The 21,176-nt window shown below is 48.5% G+C and overlaps 1 protein-coding gene across 1 annotated transcript in view; it reads left to right on the top strand.

Moving 5' to 3' along the window:
- The window catches only part of ANO2 (anoctamin 2), a 319,011-nt gene that overhangs the window by 256,807 nt on the left and 41,028 nt on the right, over positions 1-21,176 (top strand). The window contains exons 16-17 of the mRNA XM_042948267.1: positions 111-306; positions 17,990-18,101. Coding sequence (XP_042804201.1) covers positions 111-306; positions 17,990-18,101 — 308 coding nt within the window. The remainder of the gene's footprint in view (positions 1-110; positions 307-17,989; positions 18,102-21,176) is intronic.

Raw genomic sequence — 21,176 nt, 5'->3', positions numbered from 1 at the left:
GGACTCCAGATTAATAGTACCTGACGTAGCGAAAAGGACTGTTGGCCGACCAAATAATAGCTGCCCAGTACTTGTCTGCTGAGCCGTAACTCTCCCTGTCTCTCAAACAGATTGCCCTGACATTTTCCATCGTCTTTGGGGTCATCGTGTATCGCATAACAACTGCAGCAGCCCTGTCTCTCAACAAGGCTACACGCTCCAACGTCCGGGTGACAGTGACAGCCACAGCAGTCATCATCAACCTCGTGGTCATCCTCATCCTGGACGAGATCTATGGTGCTGTGGCCACATGGCTCACCAAAATCGGTACTGTGTCACCAAATCCCATGTCTGCCCTAGGCCCCCTTGAACGAAGTTGGCTCAACACATGCAAGGTTTTTGGTGGTGGTGACTGAAAACGAAAAAAAGAACAGGAACAAAATGCTTTGTAGAGTGCATTTCAGTTGGAGAAATGAGGAAGTACCAAAGAAGTTACGTACTTGCAGGGCCTGCCAGGGGCCTCCCCTCAGCCAGAAATCCTCCTTAGGGCATTCTCTATCAGTAGTCTTCCAGCCCAAGTTGATTGCCTCATTGTCGCCAAAGAATCATTCATGGGACCTATTCTTTTTAGCCTAACCTAGAAGCAAGATGGGTTCAACACTTCCTGTTACAAATTACAGAGTTTTAGCCTTTCCTCATTTTCCCAGGAGTGTTTACAGAGTGGAGAAAGCTCTTGATACTTGAGCCCCGGAGGGTCTCATCTATCCCCATATTGCTGAGGCCCCAGAAAATCCATACATTCCCCACACACTGAGCAGACTTCAAAGAGGCATATCAGACTTCCCAAGCTTCAAGCCAGTGAGAAAAATGTGGTGGCCTCAGTATTCAGACGTGTCATTTGAGCCACAACCTGCTGTTGCCTGAGCACCATTTTTTGGCATTTGCGCTTATTAGACAGGGGAGAGCTGAGAACTGAGACCCTTTCCTCATGGTACTTATCCTGGGTGGCCTTGGGGCATGCACCTCTTTCCCTGGTGGAATCTGGGGACTAGGGCTGTCAGCTTCTGACTATCCTCAGAAAAATTGAACTAATAATTAGATGTCTTTAATTCACTGACTAGTTAAAAGCTAGACACTTGACAGGATAACCCCCTTGTCAAGAGAGCCTTCCCTGGAGGATCAGAACATTCCAGAAAGGTTTCACTAATTCCAGTTAAAGGGATTCTTTCAGTGCCTTTCCCTGGCTTGGCCTCTACTCACAGTGGGCATTGACTTTTGGTCTCCATGTGGATGTAGAGGTACCATCTGGAATGGAGGTTCTGCTTTCTTTAGGCATGTGCACATTAATAAGTGTTACCCGTCCGTGTTCCTTCATAGGTTTCTGGAGAAGAGTCAGCAGAGAATGTTGCTTCAGGGTGTTTAGTGGTATGTGAGATTCTATAGAAGTACTTAGGGGGAGCATCCTGGAGGGCTTCTGAGGTATAAGGGCATCAAGTTGGATTGCTCACAGATAAGTGGTATATAGACACATAGGTGCAGAGGGAGGGGGAAGCGGGCAGGAGGAGAAGAGGTTCCTGGCAGAGGAAACAGAATAAGAAATCTGGCAGTGAAGGGAGAAATTAGACCCCTCAGGGTCAGAAAAGGCACAGGGGGGGAGTGCACAGGGGCTAGGCTTGTACAATGGGCACAGCTTTGGTGCCAGGGGAGCCGAGGGGGCAGAAAGCTCAGCGTACGGAAGAAGGAAACACGAAGCATGTCCAGGATGCTACAGGAGTCCAGTGTGGTGGTTCCCCTAGGGTCTGCAGCATGTCCAGGGCATAGCAGAGTGAGAAACTAGGCCCAGAGCATTGACCCAGACCTGATTTTTCTGTAGAAGACCTTGAATGCCAGGCCAAGGATGCTGCTAATTTTCATAGACATGGGAAAGTGTTTGCTGGAGTTCGAAGAGTCATCCAATAAAAAGTACCTATCTTTCAGCCCTAATCATTGAATATGCTAAAAAGTAAGATGTAGGCAAAAGCTGAAACTTCACTTTTAAAGCTAAAATAGGCTACATGGGAGGAAACAGCTTAGCAGGAGAGCCAGATAGCCTTCCTAATACAGGATTACAGACAGACGTCCCTCCCAGTGGCCAGCAACGGAGGGCAGGGAAGCCAGGCAAGTCTTAGGACGTGGAGGGGCAGGGCATAGACCCTTTCCTCCCCAGAGGAAGGGCAGAGGGGGTGGACAGATGAGGCATGCTGGTGTCACCCTCCAGGCTGACTAATGAGATAAGCTTCTGTCCCCCAAGAGGGTAAAGGATGAGGTGGGGGAGACAAGTTAGGGCATTACAAATAACACACTCCTTCCACATCGGGGAAGCATCAGGAGTGGAAAGAAACGTCCCCCATCCCCCTCAGTGGCTCTGGCCCCACACCACTGGGGGACTTTCTGAAGAATGCAACATGATTGGAGCTGTATGTTTGCAGAACTATCCTGGCAGGGACATAGGATGCCACAGAGAAGAGAGAGGCAGGAAGGCCTAATGTAAAGGAGATTAATGAGTGTGTGGGCAGGAAGTAGGGAAGAGAGGAACAGGAAATCGGCGATGGTGCAGAAATGTCTTCCTGCTGCCCATTTGCATTACTTTGTTTCACTTGTGTTCCATGGCTTTAGAGAGTGGTAGGGCTGGAAGATAGAGCGTGGTCCACAGTCAGAACCTCACTGACAAGGGTTTAGTGAGCACCTCCTGTCTACAACGCAGGGCAAATTCTCTTTGCATTGGGCCATAAAACACCATCCACACTGTGAAGCTACATCCACTGTTCCTAACAGCGCTTTCTCCCTCACCCACAAAGTTCAGGCTCCCCCACGCTGTGCAACCAGTGGCTGGTAAGGAAGTCTGTGCTCTGGAAAGGAGATGAAATCCTGGCAAGTACCTTTTGTTCTTTGTGATAGCGATACTCATAAAGCGACTTTCAACTTAAAAGAGTTCTGTTATCCCATTTCATCCTCACAGAAACTGTGTGCGGTCAGCAAGGAGAGTATTATATCCTCATTTTACTAAGGCTCAAACTCAGATTGTCCCTCTGAACTGCAAATACCTTTTGCGCTCTGTCGGTGTGAGTTTCTTACTGTCTGGACCAAAGTGGTGTATTGGGTCTCCATGCAGGAACCCATGTGGGCCTCGTCCTAGGTTGCTGCTCTTGTCTGCCTTGGACTGGATGTTCTCAGAGGGTCAGACAGGTGTTTTTGTATAGTGGAAGGGCCACTGAATTCGGGAGCCCAGTGGAAGGAACCTTTGAGTTCTGGGCCTGACTCCTTCTCCCTCCCATCCCCAGATATGTGGCATTGGGCAAACAGGGAGCTTTTCTGGAACCAGTTTTATTGATCTTTCCTTCATTATTTCCCTCCTTCCTGTCCACTGATCATCACCTCTGTGGGGACTGTTGTCACAGCCTAAGGACTATGCCCTTGTCTTTAGCCTCTGTCTGTGGGTCTCCTGCTTGGAAATCCCCACCCAGTCAGTCTTTTCAAACTTTCTCCTTGGGCTGGGGGAGGGGAGCACCACTCCATGCCCCCACAGACAACTTCCATTTGCCCTTGGGTCAGATATAAACTAGCATTCGGGGCCCTTGTGTGTGGGTTTCCCAGTCTTAGGGTAGACGAGACTCTGCCAGGGTGATAAATCTATCTTAAAATCTCAGGTGCATAATTTGGAGTTGTTTACCTGTTCTTGCTCACGCTCCATGTCCAGTGCAGCAGGGCAGGGGCTCTGGACCCAGACTGATGGAGGCCACATGGACACCAGGGAGGCTGTGAAACACGCCATCTCTCACTCCTGCTCACAGCACACTGGCTGGAAGCAGCCTAATTGTGAAGCAGTGGGAAGATGTGTAGAAGTGTGTGGACACTCCATGGACAGCAAGGGTCTCTGCTGCTGGCTCCAGCCAGGCTACAAAGCCTTGGAGAATAGCTCCTCGGTCTTATATTTCCTTTTATGTCCCCCATAGTGCCTGCCTCACAGGAGATCTGTGAGTTTGCTGATGCAGTTATCTCTGTCTTCGTTTATGCATTCAAAAAATTTTTTTCTGGGGAATGCCCATAGGCTAGGCATCCTGCAAACCACAGTGGAAGCTACCACGAGCATGTATGCATTTGTTATTTCCTACCTTCAAAAGGATTTGCAGAAACATTGAGATGAATAAGGTAAATGTGAAGTTGGTTTGATGGGACAGTCACTGAAAGATGCAACAAAGCTATCAGAAGACTTAAAGTGTCCTTAATGGCAAAGAGTGTGCACACTAACCCACTCACTGAGGTGGTCATGCACAGCAGGGGTGACCTGTGCACCTTCAGGCAGAGGTATGACTGCAGAGTCCCCCCAGGCCTGCATGGGGTCAAAAAGTTGTGAATAAGGCCACCTAATGGAATGAGGATTCTGCCAGGCTTAGGGGTTTCCTGTGCCATTCTCACGCTGGCTTTAATACCCGTCTGGCCTTTTGCCTCAGATCTCCTGATTGCTGAGGAGCATATGACTACCGCCTTGCTCACCAGGTGCAAACAGCTGGTGTAAACAACCCCAGCGAGTTCCCAAGTGTTTCCTGCAAAGGCTGGGTGGTGAAGACCGATTTCTTGGGAGCATCTCCCAACAGGCCCAGACATCAGGCCCATCTAAGGTCCCTTCTGGCCACAAATATTTGTGACAGACTCCAGAATATGTTAAGAGTTGGCTCAGCAGTGGTAGATAAAGACACAGTAATTGCCTCCCTGGCTGCCATGGTAACAGTGGTCACAGGCTCGGGTGCAAGGCACACTGTGAGCTGGTGGCTGTATGGCAATGGTGGGGCAGAGACTGAGCTGGGACCTAGGTGGTGGGATGGGGTTGCTAGGGGAAAATGAGTGAAGCTTGGGGCCTTGGTGGCCAGAGTCTGCTGTGCAAGGTGGGTAACCCCCTTCAGCAAGCATCAGTAATTAGTTTGTGAGGATCCCAATGAATAGGTGGGACAGTACGGTCCCCAGTGATCTGTTCATTCCTGAAGGGGTTCCAGGTGGTGGTTTATAGGAAAGGGTCTGGTTCCTGGGATGGGAAACAAGCAATAGCTGGGCAGGACATCAGGACCCCAGAGGTCCAGGAAAATCAGACCGGGCTCAGATGTCATGGGAGGCCAGGGTATGAGGCAAGGTGACAAGGGTCACCAAGTAGACCCTTGAGTAGTAGCTCAAGGCATGCTTTGGTCCTAGCCTGTCCAGCTGCTATCACAGAATACCACATAGTGGGTGTCAACAGCAGAAATGTGTTTCTCATGCTCTGGAGGCTGGAAGTCTGAGCTCAGGATGTCAACAGAGCTGGGGAAGGGTCCTCCCCCAGGTCCTATGGCTGTGTCTTCATATGGCAGAGGCACTAGGGGCCCCTCTGGAGCCTCTTTTACAAGGGCACCCCACTCACTTCTGAGGGATCCCCCTTCATGGCCTGAGCACCTTCCAAAGGCCGCACCTTCCAAAGGCCCCACCTCTGAATACCATCACAAGGGGGATTAGGTTTTCAACATATGAATTCTGGCCAGGGGTGGGGTGCACAAGCATGCAGACCATGCTTTTTCCTTGGCACAGGGATAGACGGTGCCTTTGAGGCAGCGAGCTTCTGAACCCACACATGGGGAGCAGGATGTCCAGAGCTCCTGAAAACTGTAGGGTCTTCTCGTGACCAACATAGGCATGGGTCAGGCTCGGCCCAGATGGGGAGCATGTCCGCACTCCAGCTGTGAGAGGGGCAGGGCTGCCAGCAGGCTTCTAGCCTTAATAACCAAGATGTCAGCAGCTTGTTTTTTATCAGGATCATTCTCGATCTCTAGCTCTTCCACCACCACCTTCTCTTCCTCTCCCTTTCAAAACTGTGTGCGCAGCGCTGGCTGTGTGTGGAGCTGTGTGGTTCACCCTTCACTCTGTGGTGAGCCTCTCCTAGTTTTGGGGTTGGGCATCTTGCAGGTGCTCAAAGGATGGTGGTGTGCCAAGTCAGAGTCTCCAAGTTGTAGGAAAATGGCTGTGCTCTTGAGTTGTTTAAATACTGACGATGCCGTGCTTCTGAGTGTTGCTGCCCCGGGGCCACTGAAGTGGGGCTAGGAAGGGAACAAAAGGAGGGATGGGGTGAAGGACTTTTGGGGGCACCTGCCATGTGCCAGGCACTGGTAGACATTGTACATGCATCATCCCACAGAATCGTCACCGTAGAGCTGGGAACTGGTCATGGCTTTCATTTTACTTCTGGGAAGCCTGAAGATGCTTAGGAACTTTACCCAGGAGCATCTGGTTAGTGGCATGTGTGAGTATGTGTATGTATGTGTATTAGAGCATGCCAAGAGCTGCTGTAAGCACTTTCTATTTATCAGTATATTTAATCCTCAAAACAAGCCCCAAAGGCATCAGGACTCTTAACACTCCCATTTTAGAGTGGAGAAGACTGAGACACAGAGATAAACAGCTAACAGGCCCGAGGTCATGGGGCTGGGAGGTGGTGAGTCAGGCCTCAACTCTAAGACTGTGATGCTCTACTGTCTGGTAATATATAGCGGTCCTGGTTCCTCAGGGAACTTTAGATGTGTGGAGAAAGCCAAAGAAAGCACACCAGAGGCTCCAGAAGGTTTAAAAGGCAATGCCCCGACCCATGTGAGTGGCAGGTGGTAGGGGTCTCTGAGACGATCAGGGAGACTTGGAGGGAGCAAACTCTGAGCGCATCGTCACCTGCCTCCTAGGTCTGCGTGCATCAGGACACCTGTGCAGGTTCACAGACTTTGGGGTCCCTCATGCTTTATTAAATTTTCTAAAAAAGCTTTTTTCTGAGGAATTGAAATGGCTCAGTCTAAAATCCAGTTCTAAGCTACCATCAGGAAAAGCCAATGTATCACTACTAAAGAGAAAAGAGGGAAGAAAGGAAAAAAAGGAGACAAAGCTTGCTACCAAAGGCTGCCAGGACATCAGAAATTCTTTAAAGAAGAACATTTTGGACATACATGGATGGATCTAATTTTCCATCAAATATGGGCAACGTGTGTTTTCAGAGTTAGGGGGGACGTGCTGGCTTTGTTGGCTCGGAGCCCTGGGACAAGGGGAGTGGGCTTTGCTGCAGACCGAGTCTGCTCAGGAAGGTACCTCCACAGCGAGGACACGTGTGGATGCGGGTGGGTGCGTGCAGGCCAGGACCCGTGTCTTCCCGAGGACGGGGCGGGGGTTTGGGGGTGGGGGGCTGTAGTGCTGGTAATTTGAAATCCGGCCCAAGTCAGGTCTGTGGGGTTGTATTTGAGCTCCTGACTCTCTGGGTGGCCTCAGGCAACTGGGGAGGAAGAGCCTCCTGCCTGCCCATCTGTGAGGCCAGGGGAAGGGTGTGGCGAAAGTGGATTCTGCCATTGTCTGAGGGCCCCCTCGGTGCTGCGGGCACGAAGTATAGTAAATGTTGTCTGGGAGGGTCCTGGATCACGGGAGGCTGCTGCTAATAATAAAAAAGACCTGATCATGGTTATAGCCCAAGTTCGTGGAACAATCCATGCCAGTTATATGAAACTATTATTAGCATCATGCTACTTATAATAGTTTCATATAACTGGCAAGAATTTCCTCCCAAATTTGAACGGTAACTATGAACACATCTCTCTCCTTTTTCCAGTTAGTCACTGAAGCACTCATATCTCCTGTTAGTGGGAAGTCCGATATATTTCTCTCCCTTTCTTTGAGTTTCTAAGAACCCAGACTCAAGACTTAAGCCACAAGAAGAGAACGGAGTATGGTGGGCATTCTCTGTTTGCCTTGTTTTCTCTCCAGACCCCTTCTCCACCCTTTTGCACCATGTCCTGCATCCCTGAGGCTCTGCCGATGGTATCACTGGGGCCCTGACTTCGATAGGAAGCCATGGAAGAGCAGAAGGAAGCTTAGCAGGCACAAGGGAGAATTGGGGGTAGTTCTTCCCTGCTTCTCCCTCATCTCTGACAAAAATGCACCCTTTCTGGGTGCCTGGGTGGCTCAGTTGGTTCAGTGTCTGACTCTTGATTTTGGCTCAGGTCATAATCTCATGGTTCATGGGTTCAAGCCCCACATCAGGCTCTGCACCGACAGTGCGGAGACTGCTTGGGATTCTCTCCCTCTCTCTCTGGCCCTCCTCCGCTCACACACACACACTCTTTCTCAAAAAATAAATAAATAAACATTTAAAAAGCTTAAAAAAAACCTGCATGTATCCACAGATTCTACAGAATGAGTCCTCCCTCATGGCCCTTCTTGGGCTCCAGTGACACCACTTCTTCTCCTTGCCCCCTCACTGTAGTAAGTAATACCTTCATTAGGGTCACTTCCTTTGAACCAGTGAGGGGAGTTCTGCTTCCTGATGGGATCTTGACTCATAGAGGCAGTCAGGCCAACATCCACATTTAAACAGGGAAGTCAGACCTGCACTATGGCCAGCCCTCCTCTCATTGCTACACAGCATTGCTGTTGGATGCTGGCCCTGTCCCATCTGACAGAAGAGTCTGGGCCATTGCTGAGAGGGTCCCTCCGGGTTGCAGGCCCCGGGCAGGCCATTGCTCTTCAGGGAGGATGATCCTCCCCTCTAGAGTGAGCTCAGTCAAGGGGCTGCAGCCGTCAGGGTCACCTGCTTTCAGGACACCCGTCTATGCCTCTACCCCCATCTCCAGGATGCCATCCATCCTGTAGGCTCCGGGACATACAGCTTGTCTTCTTAACCTTCAAAACACAGTAGATCTGATACTATCCCTTTGAATCTCCCTCAGAGAGAGGTTACCCTGGTGACTCTAGGGGCCTTCACCAACCCAAGTGATGCCCACCCCGACCTTCTAAGAGGACTCTGTCAAGATTTTTAGGTAACCTGCAGGTACCTGTCTCACTAAAGAGGAGGCAGGTGTAGAAATTAAATGTCTGCTAGAGTGCTTTGGTACATAAAATAATAAAAGCAAATGTTGGAGCCCTTACTCTATGCTTGGTGCTTTCCATACTTTATCTCCCTCAGACTCTACAAGAAATGTTTAAGGAAGGTCCCATCTTAGGAATGAGGACAGTGAGGTGCAGAAAAATAAATCCCTTATCTGGGAACACTGGGACAGAAAAGTCCTTCCGGCCCAAGGTCTTCCTGTGTTCTTCTGTTACAGCCTTGTGAGTTGTGTCACAGACAATAGAAAAAGACCAGAAGCAGGAAGCACTTGGGATATCACAGGGTGTGCCCTCCACCTGGGGCCATGACTTGCTCAAGGCTCTGGTTCCTTGAAGCTAGCTGGGTACCTTTGAAGGATGGTAGAGTTCATGCAGTGCTCCATCCCACTGGGAGCACGGCCCAGGGAGGACAGAAGCACAGAGGTCCAAGGACTCCATGTGTCCAACTTTGAATTCTTAATTTTCCCTCCAAACCTGTTAGTTCTCACCCACTTTTTTCCCCTCTCAGGAAGTGGAACCACCAACCACTCAGATGCTTGTACTAGAACCCAAGTGTCATCCTGGGCCCGAACTCTCTCTCTCTCTCTCTCTCTCTCTTTCTCTCTTTCTCTCTTTCTCTCTTTCTCTCTTTCTTTTCAAACCTAGAGTCCAGTCTGTTAAGTATTGTCCACTCCACCTTCAAATATACCCCAGATCTGATCACAGTTCACAGGTTCCATCCTAATATTGGCCATCTCTTGCCTGGACCGCTGTGCACTCCTCATTTGTCTCTCTGCTTCCATACCTATCTCCCTCTTGACACACATATACACAGCCCATCTTCTGTGATATTTTTAAAATATAATCTCGCTATATCCCTCCCCTGTGCAAAACCTCAAGGCGACTTCCCATTGTGCTTCCAGTGAGGTTTAAGTCCCTTCTGTGGCCTGTGAAGTCCCATTGACCTGCCCCTGCCTTCTCCTCCAGTTCTACTGCCTAATAAATGCTTTCTCCTTGCTCAGAATGTTCAGTCCTTGGGGTCTTTTCATTCTCTACACATCTGTAGGTCTCTCCTGTCTGCTGCCCTTCCCTGTGGTTACCACCCGTGGCTCCTCCCCAGCTCGTCCGTGCTCCCTCCACCACATCCCTGGGGCCTCAGCTGAGAGGTCAGCTCTCCAGAGGCCCTTCTTGACCACTCTGACTAAAACCGTCTTCCTGCCCCCTTTTCTTCTCATCTCCCTGCCTTTTATCCTCATTGCTCTCCAGAATGGTCTCATTAATCTATGCCCCTCTTCTAGACTGTAATCTCCTCATGGCAGGGAGCTTATTGGTTTTGGCCACCACTGTATTCCCAGTGCCTGATGCCTGGCACACAATAGTCACTTGATAAACATTTGTGGAACTAGGGAAGGATGAAAAAGATAAAAGCATTCCTTCTGAGCTGCCTTCCCTGGAAAGGCATGAGGAGATGGGCTAAGGTGGAATGATTCCCTTCCTTCTCACCGGGCTTTTCCAGACCTGTGTGTTTGCAAGATGACCCACTGGTTTCGTGGGAGTGTCGATGGCCACAAACCAGGCACACCTACCTGTTGTCTCCCCACTCCTATCATTGCCATGGGGAGACAGTCCTCACAGGGCAGTGATAGCAATCACATGGGGAATCCATGGCAAGTGCCTGTATAGTGCCCGGCACATAGTGGGCACTGAGCATGGGGTTTTCCTGATTGGCCCATAACAGTATTAATCAGTCTCTCTCTCTTCCTCTTCCCCCTCCCAGATGCTCCCGTCCTATTTAGTCTCCTTTTTTTTTTTTAATTAAAAACAATTTTTTTAAATCTTTATTTATTTTTGAGAGACAGAGAGAGACAGAGCATGAGCAGGAGAGGGGCAGAGAGAGAGGGAGACACAGAATCCAAAGCAGGCTCCAGGCTCCAAGCTGTCAGCACAGAACCCGACATGGGGCTCAAACTCACAAAATGCAAGATCATGATCCGAGCTGAAGTCAGCCGCCCAACCGACTGAGCCACCCAGGCACCCCTAGTCTCCTTCTTTTTTAAAATGAGATGCCCTGTGATGCTGTCACCTTGGGCTAGGCTGCTAGACAGCACAGCAGATCTCACGTCCCTTAGTCTGGGATCAAAAGTCATCTTCCTGACTCTAAGGGAGGGATCCCTTGCACTAAGGAATTCTCTAGGGTTCAGGCATATCTCAGGAGTGCCCTTCCTTAATCTCTAGTTCTGGGGCTCTCAGCTCCCTTAGGCAATGCTCTGGCTGCTTAATTACCCAGCTGGCTGGTTTCTCCTAAGGTGATTCCTTTCCGATGACACAAACAAGGCAACAGCATCACATTGGAGGCTGAGACACACCTACCTCTGCCCCTGCCCCCAACACACACACACACACACACACACACACACACACACACACACGCACACAAACAGACGGAAGGCCAGGTGGTAGGGCTGTCAGAAAATGTAGCTGTTTGCAGAAGCTGGATCTGCCCTGGGGGAGAGGCAGGGAGAGGGGCAGGCACCTCTGCTTTCTGACTCAGCCACACAAGTTCAGGCCCTCCTTCCTTCTGCCCAGAGCAGTGCCGGGGCTGGTACTGCCTGAAACATACACTTGGACATCTCATTTCCTTTTGTCACCATCATTCTATATCTGCTGGCTGGGTTGCTGGGGGCTCCAGTTACCCCGAGCTGCTTTTCGAAAATTCAGGTTCTGCAGCTGGCATCCTCTTGCTGGCCATACTGTTTCCATATGATTAGGATGGAGCTCTGGGGACTTTGGATTCTGAGCTGGCCCCCTGGGACTAACTTGGGCTTTCATACTAATTATTTTCCAAGGCAGTTTACAGCTGGGTCATTTGTACTCATATTTTTTCATGACACAACACTCCAGAGGTTTAACACTTAACAAAAAGGGGGGCTGGGTAATGGCTCTGCACAGGAATTCCATGTGGTTGCCCTTCCTGGTCCTGGATAGAGTCTGCCCTCTGTTGGAAATCTGCTTCAACAGGTTGGGAGCAGGCAAAACCCTCAGAAGGCCTCCAGTCAACCTGGGGTGACTTTCTGGGGGATATGGGATTTCAGGAGCATATAATGACAGAGAAGGGTTGCCTTCTACTTACCCACACTCTCTCTGTGTTGACTCCCTACTTCACCTCCCTGTAGCGATTGTAGCCTAAAGGCACTGGGCTTGGAGTTTTATGAAGCATAAGGCTGGGCTGTTTTCTCATGGTCTTAGATTCAGACCACTCCAGAGGTCTGTGTCTTATGAGGGGATCCTGCCCAGTGGCCTGCAGTACAAATTGTTCTGCTTGGACTGAAGACACCATCCCATCCCAAGTGGACCCTGGGAAAACTTGTTCTGTTTCTTGAGTCATATAGTCTCTGTCATAGACAGATGAGGTTCCTAGTGTTGACTACTGAGACAGATCCAATAGTCTAACTGGAGCTTCAGGGCTTTAATACTCCCATCCCCACCCCCAACCCCACCCCACTTATCTCCATCCCTGGAAGGTATTCCCTGGGAGCCTTCCCTGGAAGGCTCTGTGAAGCACATTACATGGCTGCAGAGCTTCTCTGAGGTGGGGGCATCCAGCTGATTTAGTGGCCTATCAAGTGGATTTGGATTGTTTATTGGAAATGCCCATTATTTATGATGGCTCATGGCCCTAAAGGTGCAGGCAAAGGCTGTTTTCAGAAATAAAACTAATAAATAATAACTAGGCCCATGATTTATCAGTAAGGAGGAAAGGAGCCACTCATTTCCAGTTGGAGTAAAGCATCCTGAAAGGATCAGATTCTCTTTCCCCAGAACTTGGAGGAAATTCCTGCAGGTATTGGGAGATCTGAGTACAAAGAGTTCAAAGGAGATTATAAAAGAAAATCAAAGACACATGCCTCTCTGTTCCTCATTCTTAATCCCCTTCTAGCCACATTTACATGACAAGTTTTCCAAATTTTCAGCTCCTTAGACCTGAATACTTATTTTGGGGTGACATCAGTTTTAATTTTCTTATACCCAAACTATTTTAAAATGAGAGACAAGAAGTGGTTGTTACTGTTAAATTGGCTGCCTTAGGTAAATGGGGCAAAGGCTCAAAATCTTACTGAAAGCCTTTGCTTCCTTCCTCCCCTCCCTCCATCCCTCCTTCCCTCCCTTCCCTTCCCCTCCTCTTTCCTGTCTCCCTTCCGTCCTCTTTCCTCCCTTCCCCTCCTCTCTCCTCCTCCTTACTTTTCCTCTCTCCCTCCATCCCTCTCTCTCCTCCCCCCTTCCCTCCCTCCTTCCTTCCTTTCTTCTGTCCATCTCTCCCTCCTCCTTCCTTCTTTCCCTTTCCCTCCTTCCTTCTCTCTGTGTCTCTTTATCCTCTGTAACACAACAGGGCACATGGTGGTCTCTGTTCATGACCTGTGGCCATGTTGAAGCAGGACTCAGTCCTTTGGCATATCCCTCCCCTAAGAACAAACCCAGAATTCTTTCAACACTGGTGAAGAAAGCAGGTTTTAATGCATCTTTGCTAAAGATTCTGTGGAGAGGCTAATGATGGGATCCCACTACAAATGACAGGGAAATTAATGAACATTTCTGCTGGGTGCCTCTGCCCCTCCCCCATCACTTACATTTCTTCTTTGGCAGAGAGCACCTCACCTCCTGTCCCTCCCTGCCCCTCGCGTGGCATGGGCATGGCCCTGCATCTAACCCCAATAACCCCAGCTCTTATCTTGTGGATAAGGTAGGGAAATTTAAATCGATTAAATTAAATTGAAATTGAAATTAAGCAGATCCGTCTTTCTTGTGACTCCATACCCACAAACAGTGGTCCTTGGAATATGACAGGGAATTTTTAATAAATGATAAATATTTTTTCACTATTCCAAATCATATTTTTTCATGTCATGTCATTCATTCATTCATTCATTCATTTATTCATTCTTTCAATAAATATGCTTAGAAGAGTACATCTAGTGATAGCTGTGGCCTACCAGAAGGTGTATCTGACTATGCTCATTGTTTTGCCACCCAAACCATGCATGGCGAGGGGAGGGTGGCATGGGGCTTGGGAAAGTGAGGGTTAACAGTCATATGGGGGTTCACAGTTATGAGATCTTTTTTTTTCAATGTTTATTTATTTTTGAGAGAGAGAGCACAAACCAGGGAGGAGCACAGAGAGAGAGAAAGAGAGAGGGAGAATCTGAAGCAGGCTCCAGGCTCTGAGCTGTCAGCACAGAGCCCAACACGGTACCTGCACCCACGAACCATGAGATCATGACCTGAGCTAAAGTCAGACGCTTAACAGACTGAGCCACCCAGGCATCCCTATGGTTATGAGATCTTAAAATGGAAAGTGACCTTAGAAATTGATGGTAAGCATTTCCTGGGCCTCAGCATTTTTTTCTTTTGTCAAGGAGAATAGGAATCAGACGGAAGAAAGGGATGTGGATCTCGAGCCCAGGGAAGACTTGAGAAGCATAAATCAAACAGGGATGCACTGGCCTCTTTGTCAGGCAGAATTTGTAGCAGGAACAGAAAAGGCCTTACAGTTTAAATATCTGAGGGGCTTTGCTGATGTACATAAACTAAAGAAGAAATAGCAGCTGAGGCAGTGTTCACTGTAAATGGTGAACACAGATCATTATCCAAATGCTTATTGGGCAAGGCAGTGTGGGACTGGCCCGGACTTCTGTCTCATGGGCAATGCCATGTCCCTCCAGGTGTGGAAGGAAGGAGAAAACTACCAAGCTGTCTGCCAGCTGAGGGATAGCACGGTAGACTTTTCCAACTTCATCTCCTATAAAATGAGGACAGTGTCTCCAGATTCCCTGGCAATGTTTATTTTCATAGTTGTCTGGAGAACTTCGGGAAGCTTGGGTGGTGGACTTCTGCAGAGGTGAGGACGGGCTGTTTCGATTAGATTTTCCCAGCTATGTGCCAGCAGGATCACCTCCTCACTATCCTCCCCGTTGATTGGTAGAAAGTGCTCATTAAACAACATGGAAAGGATGCCCAGAACCTTTGGGGCTAAGACATGTGCACAAACACCTGGCCATGGATAGCCCAACCATGCTGCAGAAAGCAGGGCTGCCAGCTTGGAGGAGGTGATGCAAGAAGAGAACACTTTAGGAGAACAGGAGCTATCCTTGATTGAGGTCTGGCACTTGCCAAGTACTAGGCTGAGGGCTTTCTAAGAATCCTATGCAGTTTTCAGGGCAACCCTGTTGGGCGGATGTCATTATTCTTTTTATAGAAGTTCAGACCTCTAATTATGCTCTGCATTTGAAATCAGGTGTGTCTGATGCAAAAATCTGCCCCTACAGCCACCTCTGGAGTAACACAATCAAATAGTCACTCCCCTCAACACACAGCGAAGCCCAGAATAGCGTGACTGGGTGCTCTGTAGGTTCGGCATGGCCTGCCAGGGCCTCTAGGACTGTTCGTAAGCATAAGCAAACTCAAGTAGGCTTCAGGATGATGAGGCACTCGGAGAATGAGCTGGTTTTCCGTGTCACTGTCTGCCTAGGGATGATGCCATGTTTCTTAGGGCTCATGGGGGCTAGGACATGACTAGACAATGAGTAGCTCTCATCTCCCAAGGCTCTTTCAGCCATTGAGAGAAGTCAAGGCCAGATCACAATTGTGATCACTACCTGCATCTCTAAGCTTTTCCATTCTCAAGGCCCCTCCCAGGGCCATTCATCCCCAAGAGCTCACATATGCCTGTGACTGTCTCATTAGTAGGTTTCTGCTTGTGCTTGGACCACACCGATGATGTTGGGCACTGTCTCTTATCCTCAGGATTGTGTTCTAAGATTGCAAATGAATGAGGGGCGCACTGTGCTGTGTGGGAAAACAGATCATGGAAATACAGCATTCTTTCTCTAAGATCCCCTTCCGCCATGACCTGAGAGGAAATGATACCTTGCCATTCATAGATTCAATCTTGAAAAGACTTAGCAGTTTGCAAAAGGTTTTCACAGAGACCTTGCTAAATTAAGCTCTTTGAGGAGTGTGAAGTCTTTATTCATCCTGGCATCATATGGCGGGTGTTCAATTAATGTGGACTGAACAGTCACAGATATTTCCTAGGTATATATCATGTTAGACTGCGGGTGGAGGGTGGGGAGGTGACAGAGGATGTGCGATGTAAACAGTAATCAAAGATCTTGATTTCACAGTGCGGCAGAGTAAAAATTGTCTTTGAAGACAGGCAGATATGAGTTCAAAACCTTAACTCTTATGTAACCCATAAGAGCCACTGTGGCTGTGTGATCTTGAGCAAGGCTCTAATCTCTCTGGATCTGAGCTGCCTTTATTTATAACAGTGAGATGTACTGTCTCCCCCCCCCCCCCCACCCCAACACAAGTAGGTAGGGATGACGTGAGATAGCAGACGTATGCAACGGGTGTGGAGCAGATCAGAGCAGACACTCCTGCATAGCGCATGATCCCTCTGACCACCCAGGAGGTCACTGCAGCTCCCTGCATGCAGGTGTTCTCTGGTTGTGAGCATGCTCAGCCCATGCATAGGACAAGGTGGAAGTGCTAGGGAGTCAAGTCCAGCAGTAACCTTCAACCAGGTAGGGGCTCCACTTGCTCTCACTCCTCAGTGTAATAATTATGAGGGGGGTTTCACAGTCTCTAAGAAGACCCCCCAGTGGGACTGAGCCCTGATAGCCTGCTGTATTAAATTGTTCGTGAACACATCCGTTCTGTCTTCCCCACTCCTGTCTAACTACCCCAAGCTTCCTGGGAGCACTTTCCAAATAAGCCACTTACTCCCAAACTGCTTACTTCTTGACACAGAGGGCCACCCCAAGTAAGACAGAAGATTAATTAAAACTACTGTTGTGATTTTCAAAGGGCTTGGATGTGGGTAATTAATACAGAGAAATCTAAAATACTGCAGGGGAAAAAGAGATTTCTACCATCTGACATCATCTGGGAAGGCTTCAGGAAGGAGATTATAGGCAACATCTGATCTGAATGGTAAAGGATATGAAGGATTTGTACATGAGAGGAGGGCCCAGGGAAAGGAATTCCAGGGGAGGGAACAGAGTTTTATGTCCACTTTTCCAAAGATTCTGACAAAAGCTATGTGTGAGTCAGGTGGGCAGACAAGTCAGGTGGGTCCGTGTGTTAGCCTCATCTGAACACGGAACCTCCTGGCTGGCATGGTCCTGGTACTTTGGCCCTGTGCTCAGCACGCTTTCAGGCGATACTTATCAGTGCACATGATACAGGGCTGGTGCTTTCTTTCTGCCCCTGAAATGTGGCCCTTTAACCTCCTATCTTTGCCAAGCCATTTGTCACAGTCTATGAAATCCCCATCAAACACTCTGCCTAGTTGTCCACCGAGCATCCCATGGGTCTCGGGTCTTCCAAAGGCATCAGTGAGGTTTTCTGTTCAGTATTTCTCAGGCCCCTTTGGGGATTATCAGCTGGCTCCTCTGCTTGGACCTCATAGAACTCAATGGGCCTGTGACCCCCGAGTTTGAGACATTATTAGGCTTGTGCTTATTTCACTTATCTGATGATCCTTCATCATTTGAGTGAGTGCATGCGAAGTGTCTCAGCCTATCCAGAGAGCGCACAGATCCAGGCTGTCCTGCTAGAAATGGAGGAGGCAGAAAAGAGGAACAATGTCATGGTACCCAAGACAAGTCTTTGCTGCCTATTGACTGTTGTTCATTGGTTAACAAGCCTTTTTCGTCAGGGATTTTGTTCAGATAAAATCTTATGGAAGCAGCAATCACACAGGGAAAAGCTGACTACCCCTCGATGAAGAGAGGGTGGTTGGAGAAAGTTCTGCCAGCCAAGATCCCCCTCAGAGGGGTATGGTAAGAGACCATTGCTAGAATGGGTAAGAGGAGGGAAGTGGAAGGAGAAAGGTGATGATTATATGTACCCTTGGCCTTCTGTAGCCTCATAGTATCTGGTAAACCATTTGGGACTCCCAGATGACTTCAGTTCTGCTGTGCTAGAGAGACAGGTCTCTTGGTTTCTACCCTGAAGCAGTAAGAGCCAAGAGACCAATGGCTTATGTAATAGGGATTAAAACTCTGAAGAGGTGAAAAATATGCCTCTCAGTCTTAGCATCTTTGCTCTTATCTTTCAGAGGTTCCAAAAACAGAACAGACTTTTGAAGAGCGCCTGATACTCAAAGCTTTCTTGCTAAAGTTTGTCAATGCCTACTCGCCTATCTTCTATGTGGCCTTTTTCAAGGGGCGGTGAGTATAATGGTGTCACACGTGGTGACTTGTCACTAAGACAGGGGCCCCTGCTAGAGTCAGCTTGTCCCTACTGCCCATTCACACCCTCAGTCCTATTCCCCACTTCTGCCCCCACCTTGTCATTCCTGAAGCAATGACATTCGCACCACATCATTTTGGATTAGAATCTTCAGATTCAGGTAACCAGGGAAACTGCAGGGATTTGACCCTGGGCCCCAGAGGGTGAGTCTTGGAATAATCTGTGCATCCCAACTTTGAGGATGAGGTAGGAGGAAATTTCAGGTCTGGTGAGTGACTTGGAAGTCTTTCAATGCATTTCTGACACTAGCTACCCTGAGTTAGCACATACTTCACGAAGTAAGGGCATGATCTTCCACGAGACTGCTCACTCCAGACACTAGCTGCAGGCCCTGGGGTTCCTATGCCACTCGTGATTGGTACCCACTGGCTACGACCACTAACTCCTCAGGTTTGATAATTCTCTAGAATGACTCACAGAACTCAGGAATGTGTTGCACTTAAAATTACAGTTTTACGATAGAAAGGGGGTACAAATCCAAACCAGCAAATGGGAGAGGCACATAGGGTGAGATTTATTAGCAAGGTCTTAAATAGAAGCTTCCATGTCCTCAAGATGGATCAGTTTCCTGGCACGTTGATGTGTACCACCAACCATGAAGCTCATCCAAGCCTCAGTGGCCAGAATTTGTAAGGTTGCGGTATGTAGGTAGGTATGATTGGTTAGATCATTCACCATGTGACTGAGCTCAACCTCCAGTCCTCCTTCTCTCCCTGAGGTCAGGCTGCTATTACATGGATCAAAGGTTCAACCCTCTAATCACATAGTTGGTTTTTCTGGCACAGCCTCCCTCATCCTGAGTGATCTCATTAGCATAAATTTAGGTATAGTCCCAAGAGGCCACCATGAATAACAAAGAGACTCCAACCAAGAAATTCTAAGGATGTAGAGGCTTTCCCAAGAACCAACAACAAAGGCCAGTCAGATTCTTTATTATATAACCTGTCTGGATGTAAAATGACTTCTGATGAATACTTTTCATGGTTAGATCACTTGGCTACCTATAAGGAGATTTCCCAGTAATGATTAACTTTGTCAGGAAGCTTTCCTATCACTAAAATCTCATCAAGCAGGCATTGATAGCAAGAACTGTTCTTGTACATATTTGATAGTTTCTTATAAATGTTTTTTGACCAAAACCACAGCGTCCTTCCTGGGATCTCTGCTCTTGACTCTTATGAAATTATAGTAGTAGAGAGACTGTATTAATGGGTATATACTCCACTGGTGCTTTGTCTCTAGATTTAATATCCATAGCAAATTTTATACATGGAAATTCCAGGCCAAAAAATAGGGTCCTGACCCTTAGGTAAATTTGTGGCAGATTGAAAAAGATGGTCTTGTCAACAGCACACTGCAGTAAATACCATAAGAGAAGTGTTAAGAAAGTGATGGGGAAATACGTAATTGTGAACAGAGACAGTAAGAAGACTTCACAGAGAAGGAAAGATTTGAGCTGAGCCTTAAATAGATGGGTAGGATTTCAACATGTGGATGAGGGGCTGACATTACAAGTGAAAAGGAATCTTCTCATTACCTGTCTGGTTCCATGATTGGCTTTTACCTCTCTGCTTCCCCCCCACCTGCCCCATCCTCTTGTCCCCCAGTAAAATAGACCCTACTTGGAAGAAGCATGAGGCAGGCTGCTTCCATTCCTTCAGATGCTTTCAGTTAGGAGTCTGGATTTTTCTTTTCGGACCCCAGGAATCTGTACTTGCAACTTTGGCCTGTCTCCCGCTTCATTTCCTGGGAAATCAAAAGCTCTCACTGAGGAGCTGCAATCAGAACTCAATTCTTGGCATTAGTTGGGGGAAGAAGGTGCACAGAAAGTACACTTAGATATCATGCAAACCTTGTGGTGTTTAGGCTCAGAGATTGTCACACATGCACACCCACACATGTGACCTTCCCAGCCCCACACCAGCTCCAGCCTCGGCCCCTATTCCCTGGAACCCTGGGTGGTACAGGTGAGGGTCCTAGGTGATTTAGCCCCTACTTTCAAAGAGGACGGCAGGTGGTAGCTGTTCCACTCTGAAGGCCATGCCTACAAGCAACCCTGCCTTTCTCCTTCCCTAACTCTCCCATGCTTGTGGATTTCAGGTTCGTGGGCAGACCTGGAAGCTACGTTTATGTATTTGATGGCTACCGCATGGAAGAGGCAAGTATAGCCACCAGTGATCCATGGCTGGCTGGTGGTTTGTAGGCGCCCCCCTGGCCTCAGCCTCACCCTTACCCCATTTCGCACGCTTTACTTTTTGCCCTTGCTTCTCTGAGCTCCCCTTGGTCTTAACCACATCTACTGTTATCTTCTCTTCTGGGCAGTGTGCTCCGGGAGGCTGCCTCATGGAGCTCTGCATTCAGCTCAGCATCATCATGTTGGGGAAGCAGCTGATCCAGAATAACATCTTTGAGATCGGAGTCCCGTATGTAATGAATTCTTCTTATCTCCTCACTTGCCACCAGGGCCTAGCCCAGCAGGGCCAGAGTTTCAGCAGGATGCTCCCTGCCTCCTCCCTTCAGAGAGCCTGGTTATTTACTCCTCTGCCCACTTGCCAATAGTTTTCCCCATGAGGCAGGGCCCCTCCCACGAGGCTTGTCTACCCATCTGATTGGGGAGGTTTGAGGCTCTGAAAGATTAAGCACTTGCTTAAGTAATGTAATGACTAAGTGGCAGAGCCAGGACTCAGGTATCTCGGACCTCAAAGTGTGAAATATTTTTAATGCTCGCTGTCCTCCCACTGAATAAGTAATGTAGACTTTCATTGTGGTGGGTAGAAATGAATACGAAAGGGGGAAATACTACGTAATACTTTAGACACATGTGGTCTTGGAGGAGGGAAGGGTGCAGAGCTGGTGAAGCTCAGGCTGGATTTGCATGTGGATCTTCTCTCTCCTCCCACATGGTTTTATACAGATTTCACAGAAGGACTTCTTTCCCTTAAGTGTTGCATTGAGATCAACTTGAAAATAAACACAGACTTGTAGGCACTAGA

Source organism: Panthera leo, chromosome B4 (assembly GCF_018350215.1).
Source record: "Panthera leo isolate Ple1 chromosome B4, P.leo_Ple1_pat1.1, whole genome shotgun sequence".
NCBI lineage: Eukaryota > Metazoa > Chordata > Mammalia > Carnivora > Felidae > Panthera > Panthera leo.
This window is presented reverse-complemented; position numbering and strand designations above follow the sequence as displayed.